Here is a 26,910-nt window from a genome sequence, read left to right on the forward strand (position 1 = left end):
AGTGTGCTAAGTAAGCACACCGGTCGGAATGCTCCAGGATCGCCTTGGGCTCGGCCCGGCTTTGGTAGCAAGACCAGTCGCGCGACCCTCCAGCAGGCCGGGAAGACGCCCCGCACGAAGGCACTGTTCATACAGTCCAGCACCAACCATGGGAACGCCTCCACGACCATCCGAGCCACTGCCCCCGGCACCCCGTCTGGGCCCGGGCTCTTCTTGATGTTAATCCTCGCAGCGGCTCCCTGAAGTTCTGGAAGGGAGATCCGTCTGGCGTCGTCCATCGGTGCCACTTGCCACTCCACCTCAGGTAAACTGGGGAAGAGCGATTCAACTATACCGCCGATCATGTCCCCGGCGATGACCGGCAGTCTTCTCCCCAACCGCTTGGTGACAAGCTTGTAGGCTTGCCCCCAAGGATCATCTTGTAGTTGGTCGAGGAGTCCCTTCCACGACTCGCTCTTCTCCTTCCGGATCTCCCTCTTCAAACGATTCCTCTCAGCTCTCAGGTCGCGCGCCAGCTCCTCGACGTCGTCTCTCTCCCGTGCTCGACTCCTGTTGAGGCGACGCCGCAGACGCTGCACGTTAGCCCTGATCTCGCCAATCGTCGCGGTCCACCAGTACACTTTCCTCCTGGGGCTCCTTACAGCCGTCAGTTCTTCTTCACAGGCTTGCTGAACCGCCACTGCCAGTTCCTCCGGATGTTGCGGGTAAGCTTCATCGAAGCGGTCCGCAAGCCGCCTCCGGAGCCCCGGTAGATGCCTTTCGCCGACAAACCACGTCGCCTGCCGCTCCGCCGGTCGCGGGCCACCCAGCTCAATCCAGATTCCCCTGTGGTCGCTGCCTAGTTCTTCCTCCAACACCTCGCATCTCTCCACTCTCCGAGCCGCCGTGTCCGTGATGTAGACATGATCAAGGACCGAACCCCTAGTACCCCTCCAGAAGGTAGGGGTGCCGTCGTTGAGGCTGACCAACCCGAGCGAGGCGGTCAGCGCCGCCAACTCCTCTCCTCGCTCGTCTGTTATCTCACCACCTACTTCAGCATTTTTTGCATTGAAGTCCCCCACAACAAGGGCGGGAACCCCAGCCCTTTGGAGATCGTCGCCGAGTCCGCTAAGGAACTCCACGTAGTTCTCCCACGAGGAGTTGGGGGAGATGTAGCAGCAGTAGATGTAAATCTCCCCCACTTTCGCCCTAACGAACCCGTCCCCAGGATGTCTGTTGGAGACTGCATATTTCCCTGTGAGGTCCCTCAATGCAACGTCCACCCGTCGGTCAGTCAGCCAGCCCCCGTCCCTGACCATTCTTTCATTCGGTTCAGACACCAACACGAAGTCGGCGCAGTCTCGAGATGCAGCTTCCCACAGGAGGTCATGGACCAGCCCGCTCCTGTTTGCATTGATGTAGAGCAGCCTCATTTCTGGCCGGTCGTACCCTTACAACACCTATCGCCAAAGCTGTGGCCGGCCATCTTGCATTTGCTGCAGTTCGGCTGCTCTTTGCAATCCCGTTTGTAGTGGCCCGCCCCTCCGCAGTTGTAGCAGGCCTTAGATCTATCCGGCCCCTTGCAGGTCGCCGCCCTGTGCCCCTGCTCCCAGCAGCGATAACATCTGGGATCCTCCTCCCATCTGAGCACACGGCACGACTGCCACCCGATGCGCAACCTCTCTCTGGCCAGTAGTACCTCAGCTGCCCTCCTGGCGAGGACCACCGTCGCGTTTTGGGCCTGCCCGTACGCAGATCGCAAGGAAGTCACCTTCGTTGCCCAGTGCTCTTCGTCCGGCAACGCCACCTTCACCGCCTGCAGCAACTCCTCCTTGGTCACCTCGCAGTCCAGGCCCTTTACTACTACCGGAATCGGCCGTTCCCCTCGGCCCCCCGGTGTGATCCTCACTCCTTGGAGGCGTCCCTGTATCCTCTCGGAGAGGGCCTTAGCTTCACCCGCCGTGTCGGTGATCTTAATTTCAAGGCCCTCTCCGCGTCCCTTCTTCGCAGAGACTACCGCCCCCGCAAGTTCGTCACCAGTCCCCGCCTTAACCTCTCGGAGCAGCTGAGCGTACGACAGTCCCTCCTTTTGGATGACGACTGTCCTCGTCGGTGTCGCCGGTTTAGATGGTATGGTAGCCGTCCTCCTGCGGCCTGGTTCCTCCTTGGCTGCATAGATGACCCGATGCACGCCGTCCCTCCTCGCCATGTACTCCTGCAGGCGCCGCACACAGCTCATCCCTTTCCCGGCGACCATCGCCACCGGAATCGCTCCACCTGCGACGCCCTCTATCTTCTGCAGGCCCTCGACGACGTGTCGAGCCATCTCTCCCATCGGCAACTCCAGGTCCACTGCCAGGACGAACGTCTCACTCAGGGTCCCATTCGCCTCCCCGAGCAAGACTTCCGCCCCCACCGAGTCCCGAAGAACACTCCCAGGCGTGACTTTGCGGTCATTGAGCATCCTGCATATGCGCGGCGCCCTGTCGCATACCCCTCGCGCAAAGTCACCCTTTTTGTTGCCACCCAAGTCCAGCACCACGGCGACTCGCTGACCGGCTTCCTCCTCCGGAAACCCCTCCTTTACCTCGGTGAACCGGAAACATCTCCCGGGCCATTTCCTGGAGACAAGGCCCGGAAGCTGCTCCGGTGCGACTCCCGTCTCCAGTTGCGCCTCAACCTCCTCTCCAGAGGCCTCAGCAACGTCCATGGCACCCACTTCCGGCTCCGTCTGGGTCGCCATCTCGTTCGTTTCTTTGACAAGCAGGCCGTCCACCCTGTCCATTACGGCATCGACCTGCTTGTCGAGAATCCAAGCTGCCTCCTTGATCTCGCGCTTGGTGTTGTTATTATCGCGAATCAAGGCCAGCAGCTTATTCACCTCGTTTCGTAGATCCAAAAGATCTGGGTGCGACGCCCTTTGGCCCTCCTCCGCAGAGTCGTCGCTGCCTGCACTCCGTATCCTCTTCCTCGGCATGCCGACGTGAAGTAGGGAAGGAGTCAGTAAAAAGGAATGGAAGAGTATGGGAAAATAAGAAAAAAATGCCTCTAGCGGGCGAACCGGTGGAGGGAGAAAAAAAGTGCGGGGAAGGAAAGTGATCTATATAGGAGGGGCAAACTTTTTGGGGGAGAGGGGTAGAAAAAAAAATTTTTGGTCCGGGGGGGGGGTGAGAAAAATGCTCCCCGCGAAACTTGAGGGGGGGGAGGGGGGGGGTGGGGGGGGTCAGGGGGGGGGGTCCGGCCTAGACCCAAAAGGGTTTGGGGCTAGGTGTCCCCTAGCCTGAGATATAGGGAAAACAAGGTTTCCCTATATAAACTTGTTGTGAGGACTTAGAAAAAATTTTGAAGAAATCGAAAAAATATTCTAAGTCCGTAAATTCAATTTAAATTTTGCCCGCCCGACGCTGGACGAGCAAAGACAATAAAACTCTAATGCACAAGATAAAAAAATAATCGATTAATCGATTGACGATAAAAATTATCGTAAAAAGAGTTTACGATAATTTAATTCTACGATAAAAAACACGTTGGCAGACCTGCTACCAACGCTTCCGCCTTCTCGCCACGTGCTTAACCTAACTTAAAAAATCACTTAAAAACTCTAATTACTAATTCTACGCTTAACAAACACTGTTTTTTCCTTTGCAACTAAAAACTACTACTAAAAACGAAAAAGTATATATATTTTTTCCGCGTCTGGCCCTAAAATTAACTTAAATAGAACGTACTTACAAAATGTCGCCACGTGGTCCACCACTTATAACACAAAATAATTAATAATTAAATAACTAACGAACCGTTTTTGACCGGGTTTGGTTTTTTGCACTTCAAATAACAAAACCTACAATCCACAAGAACTTAACGCCGATATATAGTATTTAAAAATTAAATCTAAGTAACTCACTGTTTGCCGCCACGCGGCCACCGTATTTAACACTAAAAACGTTATATCTCCGCCAATTATTAACCTAATTTAACAATTCATACACCAAAACACTTGTCCTACTCCATATTTTTATAAAACTAAACAATAAAGGCTAAAACCACAGGGTTACCGCACCAAAAAGCTAAACTAACCGGAGCCGACTAATGGCGATGCTTCCTTGCTCGAGTCCAGTGCTCGACTGATTGCACGACGTTGCTCATAATTAGTATCACTCATTTTTTTAACGCACAACAAAAAGTCGTCTCACGTGGCAACAATAGATTAAAAGTATTAATACCCAATATAAATCATCTGTAGTAACTTTACAGTGTTGCCACTTTGGCTGCAAAAAAACTAGTCTCATTACTTTATTAACAGACTTCGTATTTAATTGATAGAGAAAGCATCTTGATATAAAAATGTATCGTAATCAAATTATATTTGGTATAAAATATAATTGCTAAGTGTTACGAGCTGAGAAAAGACAATTTTACAAAAAGTATAATTAGAACCGAAATTACAGAAATTACAAAATCTCCAAACAAAACAGGTAGTACAGAATCACAAAACAAAAAAAAAGAAAAGATTTTAAAAATGTATATATTATAAAGATCCAAAGGTAATGGACTGATATAAAATATGAAATCAAATACAAAGTTCATAAAAAACTAAATCTCAGTTCAATACTCATTTCAAAATTATTAAGCAACCAATCTACGCAGATTACAGGAATACGGATTAATGCATTGATTACTTTGAATATGGTTACACAATGCATTAAGTCACACAATTTTCAATCATTAATGTTTCTTAATCCTAAATCATAATCGTAATACATAAAATTAATATATCGATACCTATCACAGATAACACGTAATTTTACAATCGCCACAAATATTTAAGGATTAGAAAAGTTAATACAACATAAAAACAAAACAACAGCTACAAATTAAGCTTGTTTTTTATAATTATTTAAAATAGTGAAAAATATCATTAAATTTAAATAGAATAATGTTCAAAAAATTTTAACTATAACGTTCAATAAAATTGCTTAATTTTATAACAATTTTTTTTTAATCTTCATTGCTGGTATAACAACAATGAATCCACATAGGTTAGTATATTACGTAATAAAAATTCGATAATTTTTTATTTTGTATAATTTTTTGCGCAAGAAATGTACAAAATATAAATTAAATGAGAATACTAAAATAGGTATAACACGTATAAAGGTTTTTTATTTGTTTTATTTAATATCAAAATATATTTTGTGTTTATAAGAAAATTAAATTATTAAAACCATAATTTGATAAAATAATTAAAAATAACGAGTAGGCCTATACACAAACATCAAGTCTGGGTCACCACTGTGACTCACTGCATAAGCGCGTATGAAAATTACTCCAATACAAAGTAATTCTGATACTGCATATCTAAATTCAAATAAAATTGATCTAGTGGTTTTCGACCCACAAAAATGTTACACATGAATGATATTTTTGTAAACTTCATACCTTAAAACGTTAAGAAAATACATTTTTACTCAGCGAATCCTACCATGAGACCAAAAAAAAAACACAAATTGAGGTTATGTTGTCTTTATTCGATCATGAGAACACGAAAGTGTTTTTGGCCCAGAAAACAAAAGAAAAAAAAAGTTCTTAAATTGAGAGTAACTCACGAACGATTCAACCAATCTCTGTCAAATTTTCACATCCACAACTTCAGATTCTACAACATATCCAAATTTCAATCATAATGATCTAATAGTTTTGGGAATATGCGTGAGTCAAAAAATGTATACATAGGCTTATATATATATATATCTCGGGATTTTAAAGATGTAATATTTATTAAGTTTTACTTACGCTGATAAATTATACACGAATTGAAAGAGCAACTCAGTTTTTCCTTCACGTGTTCAATGTGAGCAGCATTTGTCACACGGCATACATTCAGCCAATAGGAGAGTTCATCCCGTACTTTAATCAGTAAGTCTGGAGTAATTAATGCGACAACTGCTTCAATCCTATGTCTGAAGTCGGGTAGGTCAACCGGTAACGGTGGCATAAACACTTGATCCTTTATAAACTCCGACAAAAAAAAAAAAATCACACAGGATCAGATCGGGCGAACGTGGAGGCCGCGGCAAATAAGCTGTCACTGATTCCCGGCGACCGATCAGCGGTCGCGGAGAAATTCATTCAACCAATCAGGTACAGCGTTATCCCAGTGAGGAGAGCACCATGTTTTTGTCAAATGATGTTCTGTAGTTCGTATTGCACTAGAGGAAAGAGCCGTAGTTGTTGCATAACAAGAAAGTCCATTCCAGACACACTTGCTTCCGCGAAAAAAACACCCCGCAAACTTGCAGTCGGGGTACGGCACGACAAACATTCAGTTTTAAGGAGTCTCGTTCACAATACAATATTTCGTGAGGATTTTCTGATCCTCAGCAGATTATGAGTGTTTACGTTTCCATTAATAAGAAATGTTGACTTGTTATTGAATACAACACGATAAAGTAAGTCTTCATCGTCACGGTGAATCATTTAAATGCGAAGCTAGCACGCAAACCATAATCTGTAAGCTTTAGAGCTTGTGCACAGCTACAACTGTTTGAGTTGTTTTTTCATTTCATGAATCATTAATTAATCAATGTACGTGAAACTTCAGAAATATTACATAGCTTGAAAACTCCGATATTCATTTTAAAACACACATTCTATGTGTGTTTCAATATATATATATATATATATATATATATATATATATATATATATATATATTACCGTACTTAGAAAGTAAAGTACGAAGTAATGCCGTAGTCGGTAGAAAAAAAATCGAAGACAGCAGGTTGGGCAAATCAATCTTAAATAAATTTAATTTATTCTGATTGAATAAATTAAATTTTTTCTTGAGTAAAAATAAATAAATAGCAAATTATCGATAAGTATGAATAGATAATTTGTCTCCCAAATAAAACAAATAAATTAATCTATGCATTGAAAAATGTACGCAAAAAATAATCTTATAAATATGCTATTCCCAATATATTTTATAATTAATTAAGCTATGAAATTTAATTAAAATTTTTAAAACAAGTCTAATATTTTTGCATTTATTTTAAATTCTCATCCTTTACGTTATATAAATTGAAATACCGCAAACCGTATGCTAAAACCAACTAGTTAAAATTAAAAAAATAACTTTTGTACAAAATAACAATCCAGTTAAATGATGCGATTAATAAAGAGGAAAATTTAAGAAATAAAAGTATGATATAACTAAGTATGAATAAAAGAATTATAATAAATATTTTAATTACGAAGGTATAAACCACCCAAGTTTATAAATAGTTTCAGAGAAAAAAAGGTTATACAACTTGTTGCTTTATATTATTTGTCTATTAAGTTTTAATGTAACTATGTAAAGAATTTAAAAATACTCGAAAAGACTACATCCTCCTTCTACGAAAATCTAAAATTAAAAGAAAAAAAATATTTTACTGAAAGTAATGATACTCACTAAAGAGAAACTACCGGCGGAAAAAAAACAAGAAACTGTATTACATTTAAATGTAAAATATTCAAATTTAGATTTAAAAATATTTTGAAATTATGATACCAACAGTTTTATTACCTGCCAGAAATTGTAATAGTAGCAGAATATTTCATTTTTTATTAGCGACTCAAATAGTAACTGTAATTCTATATTTAAAAATTTTTAAATACGCTTTTAATCTGCATTTCCATGCACACTAGGAACAGATTATACGTTCTAGAGAAGCAGTAAAACGTTTAGGGAAAGTGCAAAACTTAGAAGAAAAGAAAAAAAATAAGCAGTAAGTAAACGAGAAAGTATATTTTTTATGAATAATTATATTCTTCTGATATGATGTAATTTATTAACGTTGTCAGTAATAGTATATTTGAATAAAATAAGGTAAAGGAACAACCCTCCTCACTATCTTGTTGCCCCTGGAATCAGATGCTTGTTTATGAATAAAGCTACATCATTTTTAGGGACGATTTTTTTTTGTCAGGTTATAATCATTATAAAATATATACGAAAAAAAATCTAAATGTTAAAAAAATAAAAATTGTAGTGGAAACTTCGAATTATGCAGACAATGAACCATAAAGTTTATCAATGTTTCATATACTACGTTGAATGACGTTGATATAGCAACAGAGATTCAATTCAGAAGTAATAAATAGATATAATAACTTGTTACTTTTACTTTACTTTGAAGATCATTAAAATTTAAAAATTCAAAACATACATTTTATTGTTGCTACAGATATTATATTATTGTCATATACCTAAACATTTAGGAGTAATATCAGATCTCATATTTTTTTTTTAATATATCACCGAGAAGTTATATGAACCCATCAAGATTTTTATTATGAGATAAAAGAAAAAAAAAACAGGGAAGATATTACGGTTTATATATAAGAAGAGTGTGTATCTTAACGTTTAGAACAGTAAAAATATATATAACTGCCCACAAACGGAAAATATGTAACCGACTTATAAAAAAATATATGATATAAAATAGTCCTACATTAAAGCTTAAGTTAGCTGTGGATATATACTTTAAAACTGATATGAATTTATATTTATATTCTGAATATTTTGTTGAAGTCTTTATGTACATAAATATATATACACAAACGCCAGAGAAGAAAAAAAGAACTGCGAAATAGTAAGCTGATCGTTACAGTGTATTATTTTTGTTAGACTGCAAATAAGCAAAAAATAATTTTTAAAAAAATCATGATTTAAATACGTACTCTTGAAAAATAAACAGAAGTTATTGTTAATCATTAAATCGATGAAAATGAACTGGAATAATAAAATTCGATAGAAGCTACTACAAGAATCTTGTTTTCCTATAATCAGATAAAATTATCGATTTTATTTTTACTGATCCACATATGGATCCCTGAATCAACAGATTTCGGGCAGTCAATCTTTTTCAGCTACAATTTCAATCATTCTTCATTTAAAAATCACATGCTAAAATATTTGTTTAAATGTCAAGGTAATAAAAAAATAAAACATAACCTTTCTTAATTACAAAAAAAAGTCCTGAATAACAAAAAATCTCTTTGAAGCGAGAAAAAATTTGTTCACTGTTGAAAACTTTGTTTCAAGTGCAAAGTACGTTGACAATTTATCAAAAGTAACTCTAAATGGGAAGCTCGTTCTAAACTGCGTTCAACAAAACATGTTTTGGAACCACGTATCCCACCTAGTGCGAATAAATAAAAATTTGATACACGACTTGTTATAAATTCCGTTCCTTTTTTAAAATAACACTTTGTAAAATAATTTAAAAGATACCTAAAATAAGGTAAGAATATAAAAAAAAGTGTAAAAACAAATACGATAACTTTCTTTAATCGGACCTAGTTAATTTAACAAAATTAAATTTTCATCACTGTTTAATTAAAGCTATAACTATTACATATAATAAACGTATGAATAATTTGTACTAACATATTCAAATAATACTCTAACATTTAGCAAACAAATCTTTAATTGTGAGACCACATATAAAAGCAGCCAGACTTTACTGGTTTTGTTGATGAGAAACAAAACGGTGGCAACAAGCATAAAGGAAGTACGATTTAAGGGGAAGTGCAAGTAGATAAGGAAGCATCTAAGGAGGGGGAGGGTTAAAAGGGAACGGTTAGCGGTGGCTGGCCGGGCGGTTTGGATTCGGAGTAATGGAGTTAGGAAGTTGGTCCAATAAATTGAGACGTGTGGCTTGAGATATCTGCTATAATAGGACCCCTCACAATCAATAGCCGGGACCTAAACTTCGTTAATTCAAACAAGTACACTCACGTCCACCTCCCACCAACACACTGTTCTATTTCGCTGTAATTTATTCTTCTCTTTATAATATTACGTTGTTTTATAAGATATATCCCATAAAAATCAAAGGAAGACGAAATATAGTGTCTGGTTCTTCCTCTGTTGAATAAACAAAGATGGCTGTGTCATTTTAGTAACAAAGATTCAATATCGAAGGTTTATTTAAATTATGTAGTAAATTTAAATGATTTATTAGTTTACTATTAAACTGATTCCATATTAGAAAAAAGGACCTAACTCGGGTTATGTATAATTCATTCATATGGTACATACATATTTTAAAGTTTTTATCGCACAGGTTTCATTATATCCGTTATATTATTGTATGACAGGATTAACCGGCTCAATACTCGCCTTATTAAAAGAGTAGGTAACCCACATCGTTATTTTTAATACTCTTTTACAAATCCGGTCAGAACTATTGATTACATAATACTGTTGGTTTTAGATAGATTTAGATGTTCTTCCTCTCTACATTTAGTTAAAAAATAGTTTATTATTAATAATGACTTATATTATTTGCATCATTAAAATACAGATAATAATTTAATTCCATTTATTTATTTTAATAAAACAGAAATTAAATTAATTAAATTAAATTATTTATTAAATTTACTTCATTTTTACTTTTTTTTTCTCCTTGCGATATCATATAAGAATGCCACACTCAACTTAAAAGACTAAATAATCGTAAATATAATACACAACTGAAACAAACTGAAAATTATTTTTTTTTTAAATCTGTTCATTTAATGGTGGGAGGGAGGAAATAATCCAGATCAGAACGACATTTTTTATACGTAACAAAATTTCCATTTCATATTCCACGCAGAAGCTTCGAGCTTATACCGTCAATCATAAAAAAAAAAAATTCATACATGTCATTTATTTTGTATATACAAAGCATATACCTTAAGTATACAACCATAACTGTAATTTTTGTAGGTGACGAAACGAGTCACAAGTTCCTTTAAAAAAAAAAAAGACACAACCATTCTCAAGAGTAACAATTAACCTGTGTCACTGTTATTAAGGAAAGTTAAAAGAAATGAAGTGGTTTCGCATTATTTTCTTTACAATATCTAACATTCTGTTACAGATCGACTGCCCAAGCCCACAGATATAATGTTCAGCTATACAAGTGAAATAACTAACTCAGTTCACCGCACGTACTGCCTACATTAGTGAACAACATTATTTTCAAAGAAATCGACTATGATTAGGCCATATGTTCCTCAATGGTTCTCGTACTTCAGAACCATTAGCAAGGTTGGAATAGATAATGTAGAGCAAAATTTAACGAGCTCTGTCTACTGTGTAAGAATGTACTATACAAATGGCCTCCATTTAGAAGGAGAAGAGGATAATTTTTATCAAATTAAAAAGTTAAACTTTTTAAAAAATAAGATTTAAAAAAAAGAATAACATAATGAATAACATTATACTATGAGTACAATCTATCATTACTGTATAACGTAGAAAATTTATAGAAAATAAAAAACAAACGATTTTTATCATGAAAGAAGTGGAGAATGAAAACTATATATTTCTGATGACCAGGAAATAATTAATAAACTAAAAAAAAGGTGCCAACACAGTTATAGGACTTTCCCGTCACGCAGTTTTTTCTGCTTACACACACACATATACACACAACTTAATGTAATATATTTATAATTTTGTTTAAATATACTATTTTTTGTTTATTTAATTCAATGATTCTAACTAAAGCGCGCGCGCATACTGTATTTCATTCGCGCGGGTGTGGCGGTACTAGCGGCCACATTAAATACTTTTTTTTACTTTAAATATTATTCATATTTAATCCTACTGCTAACCAGTGACATCACAATATAACAGAACACTCTATGCGGGTAGAAGGAGTACTTTTGACGCAGTATAGCCACTTAACCGCTAGTTTATTAGAGCATTTTTTGGGGTGGGGTGCGATTTTGTAAAAGTTTTTGTTTCCAATAATACGTTTTAATTGTTAACAAATGTGCCTAAGAAAAATAGGACCTTAATTTAGGCGAAATCTCAAGATACTGAAAGTGACTTCTTTCTACAGCCTCGTCCCCTCATATATAGAAATAATCTGGCCAAGTTTGGTCAAAATCGGTCCAGTAGTTTTGGAGATATAAGGTGATTTAAAGAGTGACATCGAACACCCACACACGTGCACACGAACATCCGAAAAATTTCCATCCGAGTTTTTGAGTTCCTTAGGTGTCAAATCGTCAAGATCTAATGAAAACTGTATATGCTCAAACTGGACCGATTACAATACTTTCCCTTCTAAAGCTACATCTTTGCTACAGCGCTAGACGGGAAAGTAATAGAATAGTTTTAAAAACGTATTATATTCAAATTAAAAAAAATGATAATTATAAAATCAAAATTTATAATTATAAAATCAATATGGACTCCATAGTTTTTGTTATTTAATTTATAACATTATTTTTTATCTATTTTTCATAACCGATTTTGATTTATTTCAATAAAGAATTGATTCGATGTAAATTTATTTTTGAAGTACACAAATTACATAATGATATGAATTTACCTAGAAAGCTATGAGAAATAATAACACCAAAGATTTCTTACCTTCATAAACTGTAAGGACAGCTTCAGCAGTAACAGCGTCACCAACACCGTTTTCAGCGAGACATTCATACGTAGCATCGTCGCGACTGGCTCGAACAGGATCAATTCTTAGAAGAGCACCTTGCGGAAAATCTTGTACTAAATAACGGCTCTGAGTGCCGGACAATCTTTTACCGTTTTTCCGCCACTGAATCTGTGGTGTAGGATCTCCTCGGGCTGCACAATAGAATGCCGCTATACCATTTGCTTTAACTTGTTGATTGCGAGGTTTCAAAGTGATCTCTGGCGGATCTGTAACAAGATAAATCAAAATAAACAAAAATTAATATAGATTCCGATCGGAAAAAATAAAGTCGTACAACTAAAAACAGGTATAAAATTGATTGATATCTTAAGGTCAAGAGCAAACAAAATACATATATTATCAATGATTGTATAGACAATTTTAAAAATCTAAGAAAATTAATTACCAAAAAAAAAACCTAAAAGCAAAAAATGAAAAAAGCACAATTACAGCTACAGAAATAATACCAGAAACTAAACCACAAATAAAACTCATTCACACTCGTACATCAATGGTTTACAAAAGCTTTCAATAAAAAAGATAATAATAAAATTTGGTTTATTTTCAAAACCTTAAAGTTGTATACAAAAAATAAACTATGTTTTTTACTCTTACTGAAATAAAACCTGAATAAGAAAAATGTTAAACATTAATAATAGTTGTAAAGAATAAAAATATGAAACAGGATGTTCATCTTCATTATTAAGGAATTAATAAAAAGTAAATATAAATACAACAAAAAAATGGATATAGAAAATAATTGATTAATAATAAATAAAGCAAATGATAAAAAATGGACTTACTTGGTTGGGATACGCTAAAAAATAAATCAATCTATAGATATTTATAAAATAATAACATTAAAACAACCGAAAATGATACGTATATCTTTGGATAATCCAAATCGAAAATGCGTTAGCATACATACAATCTAAACCACTTAAATTCCCCATTCTGATCGGAAACCACGCCCTTTGTATAAATTAGGATAAGATATAAGTTTGTATAAAAAAAAGAAAAATAGCATGTACCTTCAAACGCCGAAAGATAAAACAATTTTATCTCCGATCTTTTTTCCACTAAGCGACAGTTACTGATGGAAGATGAATTTTGTACAGTACGAAAAAATACCACACCTGTCTCTGATTTAAACTCATTAAACCTCTCGGATGAACGGAGTACGGTCGGTATATACAAATAATAAACATGTAGTTTATTCGAGTGAATAAAATATTTTTATTTCTTCTAATAACTTAAAAAATATATAAGTAAATAATAGTATGTAGAATATTCAATGAAATATAAAATACAAGAGATAGATTTACAGATCAACGGAAAAGACAGAAGGATAAAAAAAAGACGTAAATGAATGGTAAATGAATGGAAGTAATTATTTGCATTTGTTTAGCCGATATACATACAATTCAACGAAAAACATTTATATAAATGACACAACTAATGCATCATTGCATTTCCTCATCGTTAATTCTTGCAATCATTCAGCAAATATAACAAGATTCCGTTAGACTCAGCCAAGCCAAATAATTATAAAATTTTATTATAATATTAAAAAAAAGGGATATTACTTCTGTTATGAATATCTAGTTACACTTGAAGTAAACGTAAACCGATTTTTTTTTATCGTGGATGAAAATTTCCATTTTTAAAAATTTTAATAACTAACAAATTTTGAGGTATTTTTTAAAAACTTTGTGGAATTGTGTTTTAAAATATTTTTATAATTCGACGGTTCATTAATAGATGTGGTATTTTACTATGCCATATCCAATTCTAATGTTAATAAAACTATAAAAAAAATAAGTTAAGAAAATATATTTTATAAACATGATTCCACGTATTATGAAAGTATTATCAATTAAAAATTAATGAATAAAGTGTATGTCATTACATCACACTGATCAACGAAATTTTTCTACAAAAAATAAAAGAATTTAATGAGTCATTACAAAAAAAAAATTCGTCTAAAATCGGGAGAGGTAGCCGACACACATCTTCGTTGGATCCACCGTAGAAGGTGTAAAAATTTAATTAGTTCTAATTACCAGCATTAGAAAATGTATTCGATAACAAAGTAAATAATGTACAATAATTCTTATTTTTGAAAAGTAAAGGTATGCAAACAATTCAATAAGAATAATGTAAACAGAAATTATATTTGTTTTATATATTCAAACATAAATAATACGAGAATACTAAAAAACGGTGATGGTGTGTTTAAAATAGATTAAGTCTTAAATATTACGGGTGTTCAAAATAATTGCAAGATTAAAATCTTATAACGCATTCGTTTTTAATATTGTAAAGACTAAAACGATAAATTATTCCAAACAAAAACGATAAGAAAAAAAAAAGATTTCATGTAAAAGTAGTGGCATGGCCGCGGTACCCACTAACCGAACATAAAGCTTACTATAAACTAGCGTGACACAAGTAATTCATAGTTTAAAATCATTTAAACCTGAATACTCTAATAGGTAATGTATTAAGAAATAATAGGTAACAGGTAATGCATGAGAAAAACTGGAGGTAAAAATATATTCCATTAATATTAAACTAAATCTGTTTGTTGTTATATATATAATATGAGAATTCATGGGGTAAATTAAAACAATATATTTAATGCAAGTGAAAAAAAAGATTATCAATTATCAAAAAAAAAAAAAAAATTAACATGTTCTTTTTAGAAATAAAACTATATAGAAATATTTATTATGTACAACATTTAAGGTTGTAACTTTCCTTTAGAAATAGTTTTGAAATTTGTCAAGTATATTAGAATAGTAAGATGTATGTTAAAGAATTAAATATGCCAAAGAAGCAAAAAAAATTTACAAGTTTTTCTTTTACTACATTGAAATTAATAATATAATTTGTTTTATATCGATAGATGGGTGGAATATATTGAAGAGTTATACGGAGGAAATGAATTAGAAAATGGTGTTATAGAGAAAGAAGAGGAAGTTGAGGAGGATGAAATGGGAGAAACAATACTGAGATCTGAATTTAAGAGAACAATAAAAGATTTAAATGGCAGAAAGGCTCCTGCAATAGACGGAATACCTGTAGAATTACTGCGCAGTGCAGGTGAGGAAGCGATCGACAGATTATACAAACTGGTGTGTAATATTTATGATAAAGGGGAATTTCCATCAGACTTCAAAAAAAGTGTTATAGTCATGATACCAAAGAAAGCAGGGGCAGATAAATGTGAAGAATACAGAACAATTAGTTTAACTAGTCATGCATCAAAAATCTTAACTAGAATTCTATACAGAAGAATTGAGAGGAGAGTGGAAGAAGTGTTAGGAGAAGACCAATTTGGTTTCAGGAAAAGTATAGGGACAAGGGAAGCAATTTTAGGCCTCAGATTAATAGTAGAAGGAAGATTAAAGAAAAACAAACCAACATACTTGGCGTTTATAGACCTAGAAAAGGCATTCGATAACGTAGACTGGAATAAAATGTTCAGCATTTTAAAAAAATTAGGGTTCAAATACAGAGATAGAAGAACAATTGCTAACATGTACAGGAACCAAACAGCAACAGTAACAATTGAAGAACATAAGAAAGAAGCCGTAATAAGAAAGGGAGTCCGACAAGGATGTTCCCTATCTCCGTTACTTTTTAATCTTTACATGGAACTAGCAGCTAATGATATTAAAGAACAATTTAGATTCGGAGTAACAGTACAAGGTGAAAAGATAAAAAGATGCTACGATTTGCTGATGATAGAGTAATTCTAGCCGAGAGTAAAAAGGATTTAGAAGAAACAATGAACGGCATAGATGAAGTCCTACGCAAGAACTATCGCATGAAAATAAACAAGAACAAAACAAAAGTAATGAAATGTAGTAGAAATAACAAAGATGGAACACTGAATGTGAAAATAGGAGGAGAAAAGATTATGGAGATAGAAGCATTTTGTTATTTGGGAATTAGAATTACTAAAGATGGACGAAGCAGGAGCGATATAAAATGCCGAACAGCACAAGCGAAACGAGTCTTTAGTAAGAAATATAATTTGTTTACATCAAAAATTAATTTAAATGCCAGGAAAAGATTTTTGAAATTGTATATTTGGAGTGTCGCTTTATATGGAAGTGAAACTTGGACGATCGGAGTATCTGAGAAGAAAAGATTAGAAGCTTTTGAAATGTGGTGCTATAGGAGAATGCTATAAAATCAGATGGGTGGATAAAGTGACAAATGAAGAGGTATTGCGGCAAATAGATGAAGAAAGAAGCATTTGGAAAAATATAGTTAAAAGAAGAGAGACTTATAGGCCACATACTAAGGCATCCTGGAATAGTCGCTTTAATATTGGAAGGACAGGTAGAAGGGAAAAATTGTGTAGGCAGGCCACGTTTGGAATATGTAAAACAAATTGTTAGCGATGTAGGATGTAGAGGGTATGCTGAAATGAAACGACTAGCACTAGGTAGGGAATCTTGGAGAGCTGCATCAAACCAGTCAAATGACTGAAGACAAAAAAAAATTGTTTTATATTTTGTTCATAACTTTGCTAATCAACACAGATTAAAATGATATTTTAAAACTAATGAACCTAATGCAATGGCTTTAGGCACTACTTAAAACCTCTTAAAGTGTAGGATTAAAAACAAATTGTTTTATAACTTTAATAAGAAAATATATATACAACATAAATATATATACATACATTTTTTTTCTTATTTTTTTATGCTAAACACGTTAAAGAAGTCACTTTCTATTTTACCAGATCCAAAAATGTGACACGAAAAAAGTATGAATAAAGAGTTAAAATTTGTAGAGATTGGGCAAAACATTTTTAAAAATAAAAAGAATATATTTCATGGCTTAAAAATTCTAAAATAAAATGTATTTATAAATGGATATACCTGTAACCATAAAAAAATGTAATTGAAACAGAAGTACTGAATTTACTGAAACTTTAGAAAGTACCTGGGTACAAAAAGACCATTCTGACCTTCAAAATTAATTGTCAAAATCACGGTTAAAAAGAGAGAACAATCTATATAGCACTTATATATCGGAGGAAGTAATGTAAAGAAGAATAAATATTATTAAAAATTCGAAATTAAATATATTGAGAAACTAAATACTAATAATCAGTAAAATTATCTCCCTAAGAACAGAAGATGAGAAATGCAAACTCCAATTTAAAAAGGAACTATACAAGGACGCAATCTGTTCCCCCAGCTTTTCAAACTGTACTTGAAAGGATACAGGAATTGAAAGAAGGGTGGAGTAAATAATCAAGTAGAAAAAAAATATCTTAAGATTTGTTGATTAAATTTTTCTTTTCGTAAAAAGCAAAGATAAGCTAGAAGAAATACTGAATTTCATGGATTTGTTGCTAGGTAAGAAATCTATCTATTTTCAGAGTAATAAAATTGAAACAAAGATAATGAAAAATCACAAAAAAGGATAATGAGAAACTAAATATTACTACTAGTAGGCAACAGAATATACCCGAAATGGAATAATTTAATTATTTAAGTAGTAAATTTGAGAAAGATGGACGAAGTAATCAAAAGTAAATTAGCACAAGCAAGGAGAGTTTGGGAACAAAGAAGTCTACTTGTATCAAATATAAATCTAAGAACTTAAAATGAACTCTAGGAAATATTTGTATTGAATGTGCCATTTACGGTAGTTAAGCAGGTCTTTGATGATTAGATGAATCGATCAAATTCGAAGTGAAATGGTCTAATAGGAGAGGGAGAAATTTGAGGAGAACCTAGTTGACGGAAGAAAGATTGGTACGGTACGTATTAAAATATCCAGGTATAGTTAACATAACCGAAAGATATGCAAAAGTAATAAAACAGCGAGGAAAACAAATACATACTGAAATATATATATATACATATATATATAAAACAGAAAATTGAGAATGTAGAATTATATATATGGAAGTTAAAGATTAGCACAAAAAAGAAAGAAGCGAGAGTAATATTATTAAACCGTAGAACTGACTGAGACTTAAAAAAGTGAAAAATTAATTAAAATGAGAAGAAAACTAATTAACTTGTAGTAGAAGGAGCAGAAAAAAAAACAGTATGAATAAGCAGAATAAAAAGGTTTGGTGAAATAATACGGTAATATTTCAAAGAGAATGCAAAATAAAAAAAACTATGTGTGTCTGTTAAAATATATAGACATATTTTAAAAATTTGAATATTTTCACGGGGTACCCATGTTGCGGACAGTCTGAAAATGTGAGTTTATATTCGTACGGTAAGAAAATATCAGGAGTGAAAAAGTAAAGAAAAGAAAATACATGGGTAACTTCCGGCAGTAGTAGGGTGTTAAAACAAGATGAAAAGTGTACATGTCACACACAGATTCAAACCCGGTAATATGTAAATGGAAATAAAAATACAGTTTATACACTGAATCATAATCATAACACCAAGGGTAATATTAACATCTTAAAACAAAAGGCATACTTTAATATTAAGATTTATTTACATTATAAAAATATTAAACAGTTTCAATTTTCCTGAATTTATTAACTTCCACAGTCATGCTTACGTAATTTGTTGTAAGAATATAGCTTAAAATAAAAAAAAGTTTAAAAAAATACAACTTAATTAATACAAAAATTGTATTTGCTTTATTAAGAAAAAAAGGAAAAAGAAATTCTCTAAGTTAGTAAGAGGGCAGAAAATGCAATTAGTTTTACGAAAGTGACAACAAACTAATTAAACTTTACTCATATAATAAAATTCCATCTAAATGATACAGGCTATAGTAAATATTATATATTATTATTAAAAACTGAGTTATACGTAAAACGAATTAACTGGGTTTGTATATATAGGCTAAATAAGAAAATAAGTAGACAAAATGATTTATAAATTTTTTTATTTAAAAAAATAAATTTGGTTACAATACGTTCTATGAACCAACAAAGTAATTTTTTTTTAAAGAAAATTAAAGAAAAATTCACTAATGGATTCGTTTTAATAAAAATAAAAAAAATATATAATTTAAATTTATAATAATATTAATATATATTAGTAATTAAAGGAAATTTTTTGTTTTTTAATAAAAGAAGATTCGGTTCTATAACGATGGAGAAAAGGTATATAGAAGCTTTATTAAACAACATAAAACCAAACCATAACAAAATAAATAAAGAAGAAATGGGAATACGAGGGAGAGAGAGTGAGAGAGAGAGAGAGTGTGTGTGTGTGTGTGCGCGCGCGAAAGGAGAAGAAAGATATAAGTAAAAGAGGAAAAAGAGTATGAGATTGTTTTTAACTTTTTTTTTCAGCCTTCACTTCTTGAACATTTTTCCTTTCACTGCAGTAACAGAAGAAACAGAAAATGGGGGGGGGGGGGGTGGTAAAGAGTAAGAAGAACTAAAATAACGAGAAGTAAACTTTCGTATTTTCCTTGTTTGATTGTTTTTACAATTCGAAAAGTTTTACAACTTAGAAAGCTTTTGAATCCATATTCAACTATTCAGTCATTCACAATTTGCGATCTCAATAAGTACGTACACCATGCAGCTTATTCGTAATAAAATATATGTATACTATAAAATAAATAATATTAAAAAACAGAAACAAATGGAAATGTAAGCAGTTACAATGCGGAAATTAATTCCTCGCTTACTATGTACAACAGACACACAAATTCATAAAAACATTTAAAAAATAAATATATTAAAATCACACAGCTAACTGAAAAAAATGTAAACAGCATTGATATACATTCTATATTTCATAAAAAAGTGAAATATTTAAGGAATTTAATATGGAAAAAATAAGCAAAAATTTCCAGATATTAAGTTGGTTCAAAATTTATTTACGTCAGAAACTTTCTAAAGTTAGATAAAAATTAAATAAATAAAATTATAATGTACAGTTTACTTTTAAAATCGTTAGCAAAACTGATAATCCCGAAAGAAATGTTAATAAATAAATTATTAAGTTATTTAAACAATTTCTGACAACGTAATTTTACAGAATCCCGATTTACTGTGTTCTTATTTAGCTTAACTCTACATAATTATCTAAAATATGTCTATTATGTCATTAAACAATCGATAAATACATCAAAAGTATGCTATTTACATTTTTTTCAAACAATTCTGTTATAATACTTACGAGTTAAATACTGGATATACGGAAACACGGAGAAATTTGCTCCTGCAACATTAAATTTAACAAAAAAACATACTTAACAAATATGTTAAAATTATAATTTCTGAAGGACAAAAGCAGGCCGTCTCTGTTGCAGCCAGGCGATATAATTTTAGTTAAAAAAAATAAAATACTAATAGTAAAAGGACCACGAGTATAGTCCTGCAGAAATCTTACTCTACGTAACTAATATAAAAGGATCTCTCTGACGACATAACTAGGAATTTCCCTCATTATTTACTTAAAAGATTATTCTATTCGTGTATATACATATAAATAATACGTGACACTTCATAGTACACCAGTACAATGTTATAATTTTAAATACAGAAAAGATTTATACGAAGTTACACTTAAAACAGTTAATGACATTTAATACAAAATTATTTCTAATAATTTTTTTCTAATAAACAATTTTATTTTTGTGATCTAAAATTATAACTAAGAATAAATTCATAAACACAATCGATGATAAAGCATAGAAAGTGTGTAAGAAAGATAAAAACAACAAAAAATATCACAATTTACCCTTTACAAAAGAGAATCATAAACTGTAACAAGACTAAAAAGATCTTGAAGGATAGAAGAGAGAATAAAAAAGAAAATCGTGTGGTTTCAGTTTGAATACAGACGACATCAAAAATAGGAAGAATGAGGAAAAAGAAAATAAGAAATGAAACACTTTTATGTCGGTTCTTTAAACCTTTATCTGACTTTGTTTTCCTACATCCCTCGGGTTTCGTGAGAACCAACGACACAAAAAAAAAATAGAGTTAGCAAGTGAGTGAATGAAAAATCTGCAATGATATACATAAACAAACAATATAAAAAAAAAAAATATATATATAGATATATATATAAACAATAAAAAAACAAGAAACAAACAATACTGTCAGCCACAGATCGTTCCAAATCAAAGTTTCTTTGAAAACAACTTTCCTGATTTTGATCGGAATCAACCTCAACCTACTGCTTTTAATTCAACACCTAGACAGAAATTCAACGTTTAAATCGTAAAAAATAATACCGATAATTCTACACTGCCATTAATTTATACTGCTTGTAGTAAAAAATCATCAGTAGACAGTTGTATTTTTACAATAAAGGGGGAAAATCAAACATTCGACAGTGGAAAAACAAATCATACTTTTATTCAAAAACACCAAAAAAAAACCGTGTATTAGTTGATGTCCGAATAAAGTATTCCATATTCAAATAATTATATTAAAAAATCTGTGGACATCACATGACTTCCTTGTACGACTTAGCAACAATAATGTTCGACAATATCAGAGGAGTAATGAATTAAAAGACAAGAGTTTTTGTAATTTACTACAGTGCGGGCATATGTGCTTCAGTGCTTATGTTGTAGGGTCTATTTTTCAGTCACTCTGTAGTTAACTTATATATAGATAAAATTAAACAGAAATTAAACTAAAAAATTCATAAATAATACAATTCTAAATTATAATTTTCAATTAATATTAAATTAATCAGGTTTCACCAACTCTTTTACATATACACATACGTAATAATGCCTATTAAATTACATATACACATTTTTAAAAGTACATAAAATTTTATTTCACTAATAACTTCTGATTTTTTCTCATATATATTTTTTTTATTGTTATCATTGAATTATTATTTATCGTAAAAACATTTCACAATTATGGGTTAATTAATAAATCAATATGTTTAGATTAAAAAAAAAAAAAAAAGCTAAAAATAAAATAGGAGATTAAGTCTGATTCGAAGAGATGTGACTCACCTGTAAGATCCAAATATTTCATTAATTAAATAATTATTTGGCTATAACTCTGGAACCAATGAAAATAAGAAACACTTATGATATATTATTGAAAAGCTCTCAATGAGGGATTATTATTGTAGAAAAAGTTTAAAATCCAAAATCTTTTGGATTTTGAGCTTTTTCGGTTCAGTCGATTGCAATTAAAGGAGGAGGTGCACAACAATCCTAAATCCAAAATTTCAACATCCTACGGCTAAACGTTTTTGAGTTATGCGACATACACATATATACGTACGTACGTACAGATGTCACACCGAAACTAGTCAAAATGGATCAGAGATGGTCAAAATGGATATTTCCGTTGAAATTTAAAAACCGAAATGTTTCGTGATCACAATACTTCCTTTACTTCTTCAAGGAAATAAAAATATGCTATATAGAAATTTTATAATTATCTCACTAATACTACTATATCTTTGCCAATGAATTTAACTTGTTTTATAGCTTCATTAAAAAAAACATTTTTTTTAATATTTTCCAGTTACTCTTCCGTTGTAGATTTAATTTTATTAGTAAAACTTAAAAATTCATAAATCTAAAGAAAAAAACTTTTATTTTGTTACTTTAAAACTAACTCGAATTTACACCGTTGTGAAAAACGCAAAAAAAATCTAAAAATGTCATATTTACTTCGAGCTAATCATTCTTAATTAACCCAATTTAAGCATTTTCTACAAACATTTTTTTCATTCTCAGCCAATTTTTTAAAAAATAATAGCGATTTGAATCAATAATGGTTATTTTTAAAGAATAAAATAAAACTCCAGTATTCGTTTTGAAAAACTGAATAAAGAAATATAAATAAACATATAATGGGGAATAAACATACTCGTAAACAATAATTAAAAATAGATGATGTTAGGAAAGAGTGAAATGGCATCTGGAAAAAAATTGTTAAAATAAATGCTACATTAAAAGCTATGTAAAGTAACAAATGCTGTAATCATCACCTGATATTATCACAGCACTGCCTAAGCCGGTTAAAAGCTTTTTTTAAGTTTCATTAAATCGACTGCATTGGTTAAATTTTTATTTATTAATATAAATTCATGTACGAATAATATTGTTTGTCTTTAATGAACAAAAATATTCATTGTCTAATTCAAATTTTTAAATGGAAATAAAATAGTTTCTTTTTAATTTTTATTATCGTAACGACTGATACAGTTATATAACATGGCAAAACAGCTGATAATTTGAAAGCCGTTGTTTCAAAAATTCCCAAATTTATGTAGAACAATGCAATGATAAAGTATTATTTATTTTGCAGTTTAACATATATTTTAAAACAATTTTTTACGTGTTTAAACGAATATAAATTTAAAATATTTAAAAAATTTTTTTACCATTATTATGAAATTAATTACTCATAGATAAAATATATAATGGATATAAAGAATAAATTTATTAAACAATATATATTTTCCAAATGAAAATATATTTGCAAGTATCATTTTTCGAATGAAATATTAATATTTACACTTACAGTAAAACGTCGTTTATCCATTATACGCTTAATTTCGGTTCACACAAAACACTGTTACGCTCCTTCATGTGAAAAGAAAATTTAAATTTATTAAACAATAATACTAAATTGTAGGTAGTCTCTAACAATTACATTTATATTTGTTAAAAATCAATACAACAATAAAGAGAAGAGATGAGAGAGAAATAAACCATTATTCTTTTCATGAAAAAAGAAAAGAGACTGACGGCAGCTTTAAACAACTTTCAACAAGAAGAGAAAATCGACAAACATCTAGGACAGAAGCTGTAAAAGCTTTGAAGTATGCAGAAATATAGCTTAAATGTCGCGTAAAAAGACTATGAACATGCTGATATTGAAAAAACAAATTCTGTTATTAATAAAGTAGTATGATATAATTTACAAACAAACGAGAAAGTTTAATTAGTAACTGATATTGTAACCGCATAGAAATCGATTCATGCGTATTTCTAAAACAAATATTCTTTGTTTTACATAATACAATTAACACTCATCGAGTGGTATACCCACATACTCGCAACACGAATCTTTTTCATTGAAAATAATCGTAACTACTTATTTACTTAACGCTCGGAATTATAGGCCAACCGAAGCCCAATTACAATAGCCGTACTTTTAATATAATCGCACAGCAGGCTTTATTATTAAGTTAACACAAATATAAAAAGTTCTGTGCAAGACAGATTTTTGGTTATTTAATTTGTATAATTTTTTATACAAAACAGAAATTAAAGGAGAAAACTAAAAGAGATATATTTTTTTTATTATTATTATTGTTTAATATTAAAATGTACTTTCTATTTATAAGAAAATTAAATTATTAAAACCGTAATTCGATAAAATAATTAAAAATAACGAGTAGACCTACATACAAACATCATGTCATCATTGTAACTCACTGCATAAGCGCCTATGAAAATTACACAAACACAAAGTCAACATAACCTCAAATTGAGGTTACCACTACATATCTAAATTTCAATGAATTTGATAAAGTAATTTTGAATATTTTAAACACAAAATTTTAAACAAGAATGATATTTTCGTAATCCTCATACCTCAAAACGTAAAGAAAATTTAATATCAATCCCCAATCCCAAAGTGCAACCGAAAATAACACCGTATTTTTCTTCGAAAAAATGGTAAAAATGGGTTTCCATTTGATAAGCGTAAGATATAAAATGCTGAATAATAAATTTAGTTGTGTTGCAGTGACTCTAGATGTTAGTATAGATCAGAAGATTAATTTCAAATCGAATATCTGCTTTTTTTCCTTTCGGTTTTATATAAACCCCTACCGGAGCCGGACTCGCAATTAAGCATAACTCAGCTTCGGGTGGTGTCGTCGACAATTCAACCTAACCACCCGGGTCTTGGTCGTAACAGTTGCCTGCCTCTAACCGGGTCCCCCGAGGAGGCCACAGCCGGGTCTCGGTCTTAACGACAGAATCCTCGTGTCTTATCATCGTCACCCATCCCGGCAAGTCCGGACTCCACAGGAGGCTGTCCATCACTCCCTCGCTACGTGTCGTCTCTGCCTTTGTGCTGCAGTATCGTTGTTATATATTTTGACACAGCCCTGAATTTTTCGACTCCAGATAGTATGTTCGGTACAATCGTGTCTACATGGAAGGGTCCAATTAGTTGTTCGCAGATTTCAACCATCCACCATTGCACCTGAACGCAAGATGTTCAGAGGAGTCGTAGTTTCCGCAATATAGGCACTCGGAATTGAGAACCCTCCATCTCCCGAAAAGATACGACCGGAAGATTCCGTATCCCGTTAAGAAGTGGGTTAGCCAAAAATTGAGTCGGCCAAATTTGCGGTCAATCCATAGTGCAACCTGTTTGATTAAGCGGTGGGTCCAAGCGTTGATGATTGAGCCTACCTCCTTTGCCACTCTCGTATCATGCTCGCCAGAGCAGTTACTTTGTTTCCTCCCATAATGACGTCACACCGCCAACCACCGAAGAGGGGGAACTCCAGCAATAACTAGGGCAGCCTCTATTGAGACAGGCAGATGCGATCTTGAGGACTACTCTCCTTTGGATTCCTTCCAGGATACGTCTGTTCGAGTCCTTCTCCAGCGCAGTTTCCCAGACAATAAAGGAGTACTGAGTTTGTGACACGAGCATATATCCTCTTGCGAAATGATGTTGGACCAGACAAGCAATGAGCATTCTGTATAATGCATTTAACAGTCGTTTGGCTTTTTCTGCGGTTTCCTTTGCGTGGACTAAAAATGTTCTTCGTTTCTCCTAGATATTTTATGGAGTTTGAACAACGTACAGGACTGCCGTCGATTCGATATCTGTATTGATCTACCTTATTCAAAACTTATTAATCATAGGAGGTTATATTTTACGTAAGTAAAATACTGGTAAAGGCAGGATACAATGTATGTCAGTATGTATACTGACATACATTTTATAGTTACACTATATTTTTTAATTTTAAAAAAATGTTCGGATGTTTTTTATGAGGATGCTAAAATTCATAATTTTATTGTAAAAAAGTAAGATCTATCTTTACCATTCTTCGCGACCGACCTGCCATGACTGAAATTAATAAAAAATGTTATACCGATGTTAAGAAAATATTCATACAACTTAAAATTTTAAGCAAAAATAAACGATTAAAAGAAGTACCTGAAAAAAATGTGATGGAGTCAGTTTGAAATGAATCTGCTACAAAAAGAATTCAGAAATATAGTAATGAATTATTTTACGAGTAAAGCAAAAAAAGAGAGAGAAAAATTTCAGCCTCCACCTTTAATTCAATACTATTTAATAATTCATCAATACTATACGCAAGCAGTTAAGAATCAATCATAATTCGAACAAATACCGACATAATAGAAAAAAAGAATTGCAGTTGCTCATACTAAACATTTCCTATGTTTATCACGATTGTAATAGTAAATAACCGTATCAGAAAATCCTAATAATTGA

The 26,910-nt window shown here is 32.7% G+C and overlaps 1 protein-coding gene across 6 annotated transcripts in view; it reads right to left on the reverse strand.

The window, feature by feature from the left end:
- Positions 1-26,910, reverse strand: part of Lar (tyrosine-protein phosphatase Lar) — a 1,154,003-nt gene that overhangs the window by 484,178 nt on the left and 642,915 nt on the right. For 5 of the 6 annotated variants that reach the window (XM_075368293.1, XM_075368291.1, XM_075368292.1 and 2 more), the window contains exon 4: positions 12,398-12,688. In XM_075368293.1, the coding sequence (XP_075224408.1) occupies positions 12,398-12,688 (291 nt within the window). Of the gene's footprint in view, positions 1-3,711; positions 4,084-12,397; positions 12,689-26,910 lie in introns of those variants that run through there. The other variant, XM_075368294.1, reaches the window with a different exon arrangement.

The sequence above is a fragment of the Lycorma delicatula genome, chromosome 6 (genome assembly GCF_047948215.1).
Source record: "Lycorma delicatula isolate Av1 chromosome 6, ASM4794821v1, whole genome shotgun sequence".
NCBI lineage: Eukaryota > Metazoa > Arthropoda > Insecta > Hemiptera > Fulgoridae > Lycorma > Lycorma delicatula.